Source organism: Pipra filicauda, unplaced genomic scaffold, assembly GCF_003945595.2.
Source record: "Pipra filicauda isolate LSUMZ 115617 unplaced genomic scaffold, ASM394559v2 scaffold68_size4259465_pilon, whole genome shotgun sequence".
Taxonomy (NCBI): domain Eukaryota; kingdom Metazoa; phylum Chordata; class Aves; order Passeriformes; family Pipridae; genus Pipra; species Pipra filicauda.
In genome coordinates this window covers 2846804-2860668 of record NW_024104853.1, presented here as the reverse complement: position 1 = coordinate 2860668, position 13865 = coordinate 2846804, and the positions used below count along the sequence as shown (strand labels likewise).

General features: G+C 37.1%; 1 protein-coding gene across 3 annotated transcripts in view; it reads left to right on the top strand.

The window, feature by feature from the left end:
* PPP2R3B (protein phosphatase 2 regulatory subunit B''beta) overlaps positions 1-13865 on the top strand; it is a 47128-nt gene that overhangs the window by 14032 nt on the left and 19231 nt on the right. Inside the window, exon 1 of one of the 3 annotated variants that reach the window (XM_027726385.2) lies at positions 2546-2847. The exons of the other annotated variants lie outside the window; for them this stretch is intronic. Coding sequence (XP_027582186.1) covers positions 2701-2847 — 147 coding nt within the window. The 5' untranslated portion in view covers positions 2546-2700. Of the gene's footprint in view, positions 1-2545; positions 2848-13865 lie in introns of those variants that run through there. 3 annotated transcript variants of the gene reach the window in all.

Sequence of the window (13865 nt, the reverse complement as noted above, 5' to 3'; positions counted from 1 at the left end):
CTCTACAAATACTCAGTCTCCTTAAATGTGGCAATACAAACTTCAACGTTACCTTCAGCTGGTGAACAGGAGGTGATTAGTAGCTGCCAGTGTACTTAAGTATACTCAACTGCATGTAGCTTCTTCATATATTGCAACCTGGGAACTTTTGACAACTGTGCTGCATCAAAGTATGTAATGACCACTAGGTTTGAAAACATAGTGCTAAAACAGTATTAGGCTAACAATGGGATTGACTTAACATCTACCTTGAGCAGTGAAGTAATATTATTACAAAGCGATACATAATATTCAAAATACTGAATGTGGTTTGCCTGTTATGTGATGATGGACCCTTGAGTTCCACTTGAATAAAGGAGGGAAATATACAACTCTTTCCAGTATCATGTTCAGAACAATTATTTCTTACTGAGGCTCCTTCAGCAGGTTCAGGACTGCAGGTTCAGGACTTCTAATGTTTGGACTGCAGCTCCAGTCTTTTAGGTTGGCTCTCCATGTGACAGTCTGTCATCGTAATGACTTGCTACAGCCACATCAAACAAGACTGTGAACATAGTAGCAAATGGAAGTGCATCACCTGGTGAAAAGGGATGAAAATAGAGAGCAATTTAGGTGAGAAAACACCTTTGTTACCTCAAGTATGGCCTATTTTGCCTAACCTGAAACACAATCTGCCTTGCAATACAACCTTTCTGACCTTCCACAAATATTTTGGTCTGTGTATCTGTTGCCAGAGTAGGATTCCTCTCCTACTCTAACACCTCAGTCCTTCATCTCAAGTTCCAGGCATGCTGCTGTTGTGTGCTGAATGCCCAGTTCCCTGCTGGCTTCACTGTGGCCAAGGTTTATCCCAGGTTAGTTGATTTAGTCTTCCTAAAAGACAGTGAGTGACAGCCAGTTTTGCTCAATGCAGTTTGATAGTCTGGTCATGCCAACCGCAACGTCTGACTCTTGCCTTGTCAATTCCGTTCTTGTTCTCCCACTTCCGAAAGAAATAAATATCTTCATAATGAGTTGCAATAAAAAAAGCAGAGGGAGGGAACTGGATACTAAATTAAAACCGAGAAAACAGGTGTTTTATCATCATTACTTTGTAACAGTGTGTGATAAACTAAAAAAGGATCCAATTAAGACAAATCATGTTTCACTATCGCTTTTTCGTAGTTTCCTTTTCTTAATCATACAAGGATATTTACTGTGGGGTTTTAATGTACTTTTACATGACAGAATGGCTATGATTGGATAAATAGGCCTAAGATTATATGGGAGTAAAACAGTGCCATCCAGTAAGAAAAATCTCAAACGTAGTGTTGAAAGAGTTATTTTAGTGTTTCTTGGGCTGTTTACATGTTTGTGTAATCAAGAAAATGGCTTTATTTAAAGCATGAAGAATGAAAACAGAGTAAGATTGGCCAGATCTTTCTTTTTATATTGTTAGTAACTGAACTTGGGCATGACAAGGTAGGCATCATACCATTATCTTAAGAGAATTTTGGGGTGCTGAGAGTGTTCACAGCTTGAACTGGAATGGTAAGAATTGCCATACCCATAACTGCAATGGTGATATTTGGAAAAAAAAAAAGTCATCAAAATAGGAACATTTCTTAAAGATTGCTGTGATAAAGGTATACCCATATAAAACATGAAAACTTCACCAGTTGTCAGTTAATGTACCTAAAACTGTAAAGGAGGAAGGACGGAAGGTCACTTCAATTTCCACAAAAGCTTATCAGATTTCTATTTCCATGAAGAATATTGATGTGGACTAAAACTTGGCCTCATCACCCCCATAAAATGTATTTGAGATTCAATACACTGAAAATAGAGTGGTAGCTGACTCTAACTTTAGTGCTACTGAAACGTGACAGGTGTGCAATCTAGTATGTGGATGTTAATGTTTAAAAAGCTCCTATCTATTTAAGCAAACAGAAAAAAAGTATCCTGTCAGCTTTTTTCAAATTTTCTGACATCATTGGTATTTCTAATGTAGCCTTTTGGTAAAAAATGATTTAAAGCAGCATTTCAGTGTAGTAACATTTGCCTCTTTTCTGCTACTGCTTTCTGTCTTAGCATTTATATTGTTAGATTCTTTCAATACAGTAACTTACATCTAGATGAATGTAAAAGAAGAATCTTTTTACATGATTATGTGAGCCACTCTGAAAGTCTACAGTTTGTTGTTGCCTTCATTTTGCCAGTGTAATAGGGTTCCAGCTAAAGGGTGAAAGAATTTAAAAGGAATTTAATTGCTGTGTAATAAGCCTTATCCTTTGGTGAGGTACTTCATTGAAGCTAGAGAGTGAGTGTTTTGTGACAGAAGGGAAAGCTGAGGGGGATGGGAGGAGGAGGAAGCTACAAAATAACCACACTGGCCTCTCTGCATTCCTCTAGGGCTTGCTTTTTTTAAATTTGGAAGCTGCTTTTATAGATGCTCCTCCAAACAGGGTTGGTTTTTTTTCATACTGTCCCATTTAGACTTTGGAATGCATGGACGAAAGGGCAGGCCCCCAAAGTGACTTTCCAATCTGTTTTTGCGATTCCAGCCAAGTTCCCTTTAATGTATGGAGCGGGTGAAGTTGAGCTGACTCTTATAATATCACAGAACTCGGGCGCAGCTGCTGCTTTAAGTGGCACTGTGTGATAATACAACAGCTCTGCTATTTACTGGGACTCGAGTGCCTGGACTGGCAGAGACATTACATGAAATCCGAAAGCATGAGGATAAAGGAGATTTCTTTACGGCAAGATCCTGATCTAAGAAAGGAGTTGGCATTGCTAGCTCGAGGATGTGATTTTGTTTTACCTTCTAGATTCAAGAAGAGACTGAAAGCTTTTCAGCAGGTCCAGGTTTGTCTTTCTGTTCTTATACAATTAAGTTATTGTTGTCAGTTTTACCTTCACAGCCACACAAACTGGCGGAAATATGTGGAAGTTCTTCCTAAAGTAATCCTAAAAGAAGGATTTTGATAGTCTGTTCCTTATATGTTGATTTCTTCTGTGTTTCAGAAGACTATGCAGGTAGTTTTCTGCAAACAAAAAATGAGAGTTTGCTGAAGCACATATCACAGCTAAAGTACAATGTTTGCACAGAGGGATACGCAGTGGAAAGTTGGTGCATTTGTTGCTATTAGACTTTTAAAGACTGTTTTCCTTGATCTGCGTAATCATGATCGGCATGCATTTCCTCAGGGGATTTAATTTACCTTTTACTGGAACTGTGAATATAAAATACACTGAACTAGGCTGTAACTTTACTAACGCAAACATAATATGCTAAAAGGTACTTTCATACTTACATGATGATCCCGAATTCCTTTAGATTTTGGACTTTCTATTTGGATGAGATCAGTTGTTGCTACATGGTTCACACATGCCTCTGCTGTTTTGCAGCAGTCAGTTAAATCGACCATTTTAAAATGAGCTCATAATTGAGAATAGAAATATTTGAAATGTAAAATTAGAAGGAAAACTACTTATAGAGTAACTGTTCAAAGAGATTATCTTTTTGGAGTGAGAAAAAGTGTGCAGCTTTTTTTTGAGAAATTGAAATTTGGTATTTCCTCAAACACACTTTAAGGCATTTGGTGGTATGTGAAAGCATTCACTTTGTCCTTACCTCACCCTCGCTTCTAACTCATATACTGAAGGTATATCAGCGATGGCATGTGTGACTTTTTTTCCCCCCTTTTATCATTAAGAAAAGTTTATCAGTATAATAAAAATTACATTATCTTAGATTTTTTTCCTTTAAATCATTCTAAATATAACCTGCTACTTAATTTTAATTCAGTGCACTAATGTCCCTTTCAGCTGACCTTCAAGAGAGGGACATAGAGCACTATGACCCTAAGAATGTGTTAGCCTTCTGACTTCTATATTTTTTATTTTTTTTTATCTGACCTTTATAAGCAATGTTTATTCCTTTGTGCAAAGCAGAATGCAAGTGTTGACTGTGCTGGTTTATACCATTCAGCATAAACATGTGAATGAAAGGATTTTTGTCATGTATCTTTTGTGCTGAAGTGGAGACAGAGAAAGGAGCTTGTTGACTAGAGACAGCGTGAAAAGAAAATGCTATCTTAATTACTCAAAAATTGTGGTAGCAGTTAATATTTAAGTACCTCAGAGCAGAAGGCAAGTTTAGTCTAGTCATGTCATCCTGTTGTGAACAAACACATCATTACCTTGTGTGGTGCCTCTTAACTTGATCCACCTTTCATCGAATGATAGCTGGATCACTTGTACTTTTACAGGGCTTTTTTATGTTGACCTAGAAAACATCTCAGTGTAGTATGGTAATTCATACCTATAAGCAACAATCTACTTTCAAAAACAGCTTGTCTAATCTGTAGGGTTTTTTCTGTTTTAGTATGCTACTGGCTATAAACTTACAGTGCAGACAATGAGCAAATATTTTTGATTTTTAACCAGACTTGCACTTCCAGGGTAAATGGTAAATGTAGAATAATGTATGATAAACTACCTTAATTGGATTACAAAATTCTTTGAGCAAAACAGAATTAATAGAAGAATAAAACTAGAATATGAGGTCAGTCATGGATTAGTTTGATATAAAATATTTTATCCAAGGTTCCTTTTTTAAATGGTGCTTTGCTTCAACTTCATGATTTTAAGGAGACGTTTTGGAAGTACCTTCAAAAACTAAGTATGGGTGCTAGTAACTGTTGATACAGAAGCTGGGCATTCTTTACCTGACACTTTATGTTAATGTTAATTTCAACTTGACCTCATAGGTTGGGTGCATTTTAAGGAACAGCTATTTATCAGCTACATAATCCTAAGCCAGTATCCTAAAATAAAAAATCAGTAACGGTGGTGGAGGGTGAGATAACATGTGGCTCAACATCTGCTCTGAGCTGGGTTGAAGTGACTGGGTCTTCCACAGGTTCCAGGAATTCTAAGGCAGTGGCTTTTCACATAGGGCCATGTAAATAAGTAATCTGTGTAGGTAATGCCATCTGGTTTAGAAGAGGTGGTCATTAGAGCATAGCACATCAAGTTTCTTGAAAATCTTTAAATAGACAACCAGTAGTGAGGTGGGTTATTCTGGAAGGTGGTGGAATAGACTGTTCTTCAGTTTTTGTTTATTAGTGAAAATTTATAAAACTGAGCAAAGTAGGGCTTTCTGGAAAGATCTGTTTCTCAAAAGGAAGATAAAACAATACACAACTGTTGAAATGTTCTCTGTTACTTTGGGGAACTGAATTTTTTAGTAGGTAACTCAGCATAAAAGTAAGTAGAACTTCAGTCCATCGACTCCTGATATTGGTTCTAGGACCAAAACCTTTCTTAGGTACTTAAAACCTACAGGATATATTGAACTGGAAATGCAGCACTTCAGGAGCCACTGTCCATCTTGCTCATCAATTTATCTGAAACTTTGGAAGGAGAAGAAACTATCACCACGTCAAATGTACTGGCAACTGAAAGATGTGAACTGAAAGGCTTATTACCTGCTGATAGCTGAGCAGCTTGTTTTGGCTGGTAACATTCCTACCTGTCTGAGTTGGAATATAAGCAGCACTATTATCCCAGCTATGTGAGGAAAATATATCTGAAGTTTGAAACAAAATTATAACAGAATATAATACATCTTTGTATGTGACATGCTTATACCTGTGTAACTCAGTGTTACTTAAACTAGGAAAATAGGTATTATTTTGCTGCTTAGGGGCCACATCACCTAACAAAACAGTTGAGTTCTAACTTTAAAACCAGACTTTTTTTAAAGTCAAATAAATTTGTGCTGAATGTAATGATTAAAAAAACGGAGGAGTAAAAAAAAAGCTGGCCTAAATTTTGAATTAATCCTTTCAATATCAGTGCCAGACCTGAGTGCTGGCATGTTTTCTGATACTTTTAATGCATCATAACTTTATCTGCTGTTAGTACTTGGTGATTCCTTGTAGTAGTTGTATGTGTCACACCTCCCTGTGGAAATGGAGGACTACTAGTTTCCTGACCACCTGTTAATGATACTAAATGCTGCTTATACATGCTATTTATGTCAGCTGTATGAGAACTATTTCTTCAACTTCTGCAGTGCCTCACGAGATTGGCTTTCCTTCTGGGTGAAGTAACTTTAGAAACTGGTGCCTCTTGATCACTTTTACACTCACTTGTTACCAAAATGCTACATAAATGCTGGTGGCATGTTCAAGACAGCAACAGAGTCTGTAGGTGCTAATGTGTGCTGAGCTGATGTGTGGTTGTGATGTAGAGCACCCAGTTATTCTTTTTAGTCATGAAGACAACATTCTCATTTCTGAGGAAAAAATAATTTCAAAAATTTAATTGAGACGGTTGGTTTTACAGCTGTAAATCAGAAGTATGTTGTGTAACAATTAGAGACTTCTGGCAGCACAGCTTTCCTGTTAACATCAGTTTTCCAATTTAACATCGTTTGTAGACCTTTAACACCCCAGAGGGAGGACCTGATACTCATTTTTACATAATACCTTTACATCAGGCACACAAATGCTTTGTTAAAGAACACAACCCGAGTGTTTGCTGGGAGGGCCAGAGATGGAATACAGATCTCATTCCAACTGTAGCTAATAGTTATACTTGATGCTAGCTTGCTGATACAATGCCAGTTTTCCAGAGCTAATGCCAACACTTAAGACACAATGAAAATATATAAGCTGCTTGCTGAGACTTGCTAGTCAAGATGAGGCTTTCCATAAATGGAAAACTAGTGGATTTCCATGTTTTAAGCTTTAGCCTCTTAAAGGAAGCTGTAAGCAAACTGGTAGATTTTTACTATTTCTACAATGGAGGCTCCTGGTTCAAACTTAAAATGTATTGCTGTAATTAAATTATTATTACAGCAAATCTGTACTGTTTCCATAGAGAAGCCAATATGGTGCAAGTTTGTTTCAGCTTATTTGCATGCATGTTTTAAGAGCCTAGATGTCAGTTCCCTCGGCAGCTAAGTCTTGTGACTCAGCAATTCAGCATTGAAGAGTTCTGATGTATTTATTCTTCCCTTGGAATAAAAGATCTGCTATCCTTTTCTCCATTTTAACATACTTCCCATGCCTCTGTAATCAAATGCTACTAATACTAGATGTTCTGTGACTGTTGATGCTAGAAAACCTGAAACAGTTTGGCACATCTTCATACAAAATGTCCTTCGATTTTACAGGGCAAGAGGGATATGAGATTATTTTTGCAATTGTCCAGATCAGAATTTTTCGGGGCACCACCAGGCAAGCAGTTGACAGAATACTTGCTCCAACTGTTGACTTTGCAGCTCAGTAGCAAGGCTAAACTTGGTGATATTTTTCTTCTTTGAGAGCATTTTTCTTAAAGTCAGAGTGATTGAAACTTGTTTTGTTGTAAACATGGAAGGATAAAAAGCTATTGCAGAGCTTAAGTGGATGTCTGTCTAAGCTGTACTTGTTACTTTTGATGTTGAACTGATGTCCTGTCCTGACAAGGGCTTTTTTCTGTAGACAGATGTTAGAATTGTCTCAGATATAACTGTCGGTCCCTTGGCTGTGTACAATCAAAATGATCACGTACTAGGAGGATCTTACCAGCTTGTCTGCTGAGAACAGTTGGGGTAACAGAATATACTGGACAGAAGAACTGATTTGACTTATGATCTGGGTATTTTCCGAGTAGGAGTATTTTCTGAGAAAGCTGCAGATATATGGCAAACTGGATATTAGTGACTGGGGTGTACTTAATTTAACATAATTCATAAACTGGAGACTGTTTGACAGGCACTAGTAGTCATACAGTGACTAATATTTGTCACTACTTCTGTCTTATCACAAAATGTAAGAGACATTGCATTTCACGGGGTAGATTTTTCTGAAGAATCTTCCTTTTTTCCGCTTCATAATCTGTACTTTTTTCCATTTTTAAATTAGTAGGGCATTTGGAGGAGATAAAAAATATTTTCACTGGTCAACCACGGCAAACTCTTAGAGGGTCCTAACTCTAAAGCCTTTGATAAAAGTTCTGTCAGCAAATAAAAGCAAGTTACTGATGGACGTGCATGTAATATGGAAAGGTCTTGTGTTCCTGGCTTTGAGGGGAGGGAGGTAACTACCTTCATCCATTTTGTCCCAACCCCAGGTCTTTTCTGAATAAATCAGTAAACTCTTCTTACCGCATAACTTTTGATATTGAAGCTCTATGTGACTGTACAAAAAAAACCCCAAACCTGTGCAGCCATGTTAAGGGGCGTTTCTGTGGCAATAATGCTTTTGTAATTGCATCCTCCAGTTCCCAGTAGGACTGCATAATTTATTTATGTCAGCTATACCAAACTGCAAATCAGGAGAATCCCAGTGTTTCCAAAATCAGAGTTGTAGAAGAACTTGGGTGAGAGATCTGTTAGTGCAGCATATATATTACTGGAAGGGAGAAGATTGAGAAGTGTGTGCTATAATAGTTAGGTATCGTGCAGAAAAATGCCATTTTACCTTAGATGAAGAGTTCAGTCTTCACTGAACTAGTGAAAATCAGGTTTTGACCATTTGAAAGTTTCCCAGGGTTTCCTTGTTTATTGTATGCTGCTTTTGCATGTGTGCATGTGATATGGCTTGCCTGTGGTGACCGTTCACACATGCTTTTAGTTGAATGTGGTTTTAAATTCAATACCCCAGATGGTAGTTTCAGGTAGCAGCTTTTCCTGGATGCCACTACCTACTGTCTCCTCCTACATGAGAATTAACACACTTTCCCAAATAGGTTTGTGTAGATGGTTCAAAGTTTTGCATGCTCTGAGGCTTCAGTAGCTTTTTATTGAGGCTCATTTTGGCTGTTTCAATTTGTCTTGGTTAAATAATTAAGAGTAACTAGCTGAACTACTGCTTATGCTGCTGTCTTTAGACTTAAAATAAGGGGAGAAATTAGCTTCAGGTAGCAAACAGCTAACAACCCCTTTTTTTTAACCTCAAAATCTGAAGTTACCATACAAACAGTATTTCAATGACAAAACTCAATTCTAGTTTGTTAATAAGCTGAACTTTCCAACATTGAATTGTAAAATGAATGTGCAGTCTCATCCCTGTCACTTTGTAGCCAGGGATACTGTAGAAGGTACCTGATATTCTGCTGTTGATGTTTGGACCACAGTAGTGAGTCACTGCACCAGAGGTACAGTAGAATTAGATCCTGAGTGATGAAAAACAAACAAACAAAAAACCAAGGAGCATCCAAATCTACTAACTCTTGTGAGCTTTCTGTTTGTAGTTTGGCCACCATTTGCCAGAACAGAAAGGGTTTTACTTGAATCAGGTTGTCAGTGAACAGCAGAGGGAACGGATCGGTTTGATTCACTCTTTGTTTTATCTCAGCTTCCAGTAACAGTGTCTGCACTATGAACTTCTGAACACAATAAGCTTGGCATATAGACAACCCAAATATAAAAATGGTTATATTTTCTTTGATATATACTGTATGCAAATTAAGATATTGAATATTGCAAATATTTTTCGCATAACACATAAAAAATTGTATATATTTTTAGACCATGGAACTCTAGTTTTAACTACATCATAATCCTCCTTCCTTCTGCATTCCTTAGACTTCATTTTTACTGTTACCCAGGATCCTTCTTCACGTTACTCCTGGCTGCTCTAAACCTCACCGAATCTCTTTTGATTTGCTTGTGGAATTGCTACTTGTTGTAACATGTCAATTATACCAAAAAGGGACAGAGCTCTATCTCTGGATTAAAGTTAGTTTAACATTGTGGGTTATCATTTGCAGTGAATCACAAAACCAGATTACCATATACTTTTGTACAGAAATAGACTTGACAGTAAGTGGCCAAGAACATGCATAAATAAGATGAGAGTGATAGTTTGTGTAAAACTGAGATGAGTGCCCAACCTGGCATGCAGGAAGGAGACTCCCAACATATTTATCTGGTCAGAATTTGAAGGTGAACACAGATTTGCTAACTGGAACACAGACTGCTTTGGGAGGGTTTCTGAACCGTGCTCCCTTGCATTAATTCGGGTGACAAGTATGTATAAAATCAGAAACCGTGTAGTTTGAAGTACTTTTTCGTCTTCTAATGGTATATTGCTAGAACTTTATAGAAAAGTGTATTAATTTTTGCATTTCCTTCCCCTTATTGTAGCACAAATATTAACCAAGTAACCAAGACTAAACTAGATGAGCAAAATTGTCTGAGTTAAGGCTAACAGCAAAAGTAAACTAGACAAAATCTGCATCAGGGTTAAAGTTAATAGATGTTTATCTCTTACTGTGAAAGGAAAGAGGAGCATAAAATTAGTCTCTATATAACACATCCAGAAACAGCTGCCAGACAGTGACTGAAGGATAGCAAGCTGAAGACCAGGATAGAAGGAAGCAACTGGCAGTAAAACATTTGTTGCCAGAGGAAAGACTTTTACAAATATACCCTGATGACTGGTTTTAGCGTAGGTTAATTCTCTGTAGGTGTCTCTGAGTTTGATCATTCACATATGTCTTACATTTCTGACTAAGTTAGGCAAAATCAGTCACAATCTCAGCATGGTTTTAAGCCTAATTTAAGATGATTTTAAACAATACTGCCACAGTACTCCTCTAACCTTCCTTATGTTAACATCAGAACCATGTTGCTTCTAAATTGGCATCAACTGTGTGAGGTTGAACGAAGACAAATGTAGGGTGGTGGGGGATTAACTTTGTTTTCTAGCTGTTGCGGTGACCTAAGGCAATTCATCATATTGCTTCACTATCACTACTGACACATGGAATGGTAGACTAGAGAGTTTACTCTCTAGTTAAGCTAGTGTGGGCATGGGGGAAGATGCAGGGGTGCTGTGGTGTAGCTTACCTTATGCCATGCTGTAAAACTTCATTATTAAGCTTTCAGATTAACTTACTGTTTTCAAGTTGGTTTCAAGCACAGTAACTAGATTTTAGAGTAATAGAACTTGAGGGGGGGGGAAAACCAAACACAAATTTTGAAAGTTTTAAGTTGTCCAAGAATCATCTTTCACAGAGGAAAAAATACTGTTAAGCATATGAAGCTGAATGGAAAGTGGTACAGTCAGTGGAATCTTGCACTAGTAAATCTCATTAGTTTGGCTGTAAAGAAGTTGATGAGGAGTATACAAGGAAAAAGCATAACTTCTTTAAGAGAGCTGATGTTGCAAAGGACATGTTTCTCTGGGCTTTTTCTGAGAAAAGTTCTGGTAGTAACCTTACTTTACCTATCCTGAAGCAGATTTCTGAAGGCACTTTAACATGCCAAAATATGTGAGGTGTTAGAACAGGTTTTTCAGAATCAATGTCTCTCTTTCAAATGAGACTGAACCCTTTTCTAGACAATAGTAGCATAAGTCTTTTACCTGGTGTTTTTAAGATTTAAATTCCATAAAACTACTGATAATGTCAATTGCTTATCTAGAGGGAAATGCTGAGTTTCACTGTGCAATCAATTAGTAAGTTAAAGAAGAAATATTTCTGTGATTTTATTGGCCAGACTTAGATTGTTGGCTATAAAAGGTCAGAGAGGTGGGAAGGGGGGTTAGGTATTCCTTTTGAACCTGCTTACTGATAACATTTTGTTACATTCACAATTACTACTTAGCTTTGATAGGCTGGAGGACACCTTGTATTCTAAAGAACTTAATGAAGGTAATAAAAGTGTTACCCTTTGGGTAACATGTTGGCTTCCATTTTTTGTTGTGTATTAGGGAACATTATGCAGTATCTGGTTTTGTTGTTGGGTAGTTGATGAGCATGTACATGGGTGGTTGCAGGTATGCTAAGATTTGAAAGGCTGAATGGCATACCTCTGCAGAAAATCCTCTTAGCTTATTATGCACTTTGTTTCACCTAGGTAAGTTTAGTGTAAAGTGAAATATATAAGAAAAGAAAAAAATCTCTTTAAAGTATTTTTGATATGTAATGCCATTTTTTGTATGGGATTATGGTGCATGACTTAGTAAAAACCTAAAGTGAAGTTGGGGTATAAATGTGAGGTATAATTTTTGGGTGTCCTGTTTTGACCATGTTGTATGCAATCCATTGACTTTTCTTTAATATGGACATCCCTGTGGAAGTGCATGTCAAATACTACAGCAAGAGCTGACTGTGAACTCCATAATTCTGTTTTAAATGTTTGGGGGTTTGTTTGTTGGGGTTTTTTTCCAGAGAAACAGGCAGAACAAATGTTGTTGTCTGTCAGATATTAGAAAGCATCAGCATTTCTGAATGAGGTTGTCTTATTCTGTAGTCATGTCAAAAAAATGCAAATACTGAATCAGTTCAATCCTGATAGTGATAGACAAGGGGGAACAGTTTTAAACTAAAAGAGGACATTAGGAAAAAATTCTTTATTGTGAGCATGGTGAGGCACTGGCACAGGTTACCCAGAGAACTTGTGGGTGCCCCATCCTTGGAAGTGTTCAAGGCCAGGTTAAATGGGGCCCTGAGTAACCTGGTCTAGTGGGTGACATTCCCTGCCCACAGCATGGAGAGGAGGAGGGGTGGGGTTGGAACTGGATGTCCCTTCCAATCCAAACCATTCTATGATGACTCAATGACCTTGTGTCCTAATCTCTAAGCTGTCTAAAAAATATTACATTTATAAACATATTTACCTTGCTCCCTTTTTCAGCAAGTCTTTTTTAAGTGAAGTTTCACTCAATTTGAATTGATATATTCAACCCCTTTGTGGGGCTCAGTATTTCTAGTTGACAGTCACTACATGCAAATGTCAGATCTAGACATTACTGAGCATACATTCTTAAAATATCTGGGAACAAGCTCCCCCTTCCTTGTTATTTCAGAAATACATCCTGTAGTTGAATGACTGTATCCTAGCATCAGCTCTTTCTTTCAGTGGAGAGAGAAGGAAAAGGGCACCCTTTTAAAATTCCTAATGTCTTTATTTTTGCTTATAACAAAGTTAAATGCTGAGTGCAACTCATCAGTTGGGATATGTTAGAAGGCTATCTAGCATGAAGAATGAATTTCTCTGTTTGGAATAAGATTCATTGATGTTCTCTAGGGTATACTAACTATATTACTGTATTGTGATTATAATATTGATTTCATAATATTATTATTATAAACAACTGCTGAAAAAATCATTGGAAAAGGATCTGGAAAGCTGCAAAACAAAATCAGAAGTTTGCCCTTCGAACAGTGACCTCCAATGAGGTATAAACTTCCATTGTAAAAGTCAAGGCAAGTAAGTGTTGGATGGCTGTGGACAGTCCTTACAGTTCTATATGTTGGGAATGAAAACTGCTTATGTATTAAAAGTTCTCTTGAATTGTCTTATAGACAAATCTTACATAAGTTTTTTTTATTTTATTTTTATGTTAGTACAATCAAGAAATTTTCAAGGAATCCTCACTTCCCATCTGTTACATAAAACCTAAACTGCAGTGGCAACTTCACAATACAGTTATAGATTCTGGATTTCATATATGCTTATTGCAAAGGTTAATGCTCCCTTCAGTCCTGACACTGCAGCATACGTCTGAGTTATTTACAAGCTTATACACCTGCTTTCCTTAATTCCAAGGATGTTATTCTTGGTGCTATTTCTCAGAAAGTTGCAGGGAAAATTTTCACTGACCAAACCAGTCTCTTTTGTCATTTTAGCTTACTGTACCTGTACAGTAAGGTTTTAACTTAAAGCCATAGATGTAGATTACTTTCTAATGTTAAATTAACCATTGAAACGGAGTTGTTGTGTAAAGAGATTAACAAACTGCTCCTGCAAATTTTCCAGTCAAAGATTTGATGTTAACAGACTTCCAGCAGTTCTTGTCAATGAAGAAATTCCCCGGTTAAAATTGTAATTAATTTTAGAACAGTTTAATATTAGTGCATTTTAACTGCCCTGAAAT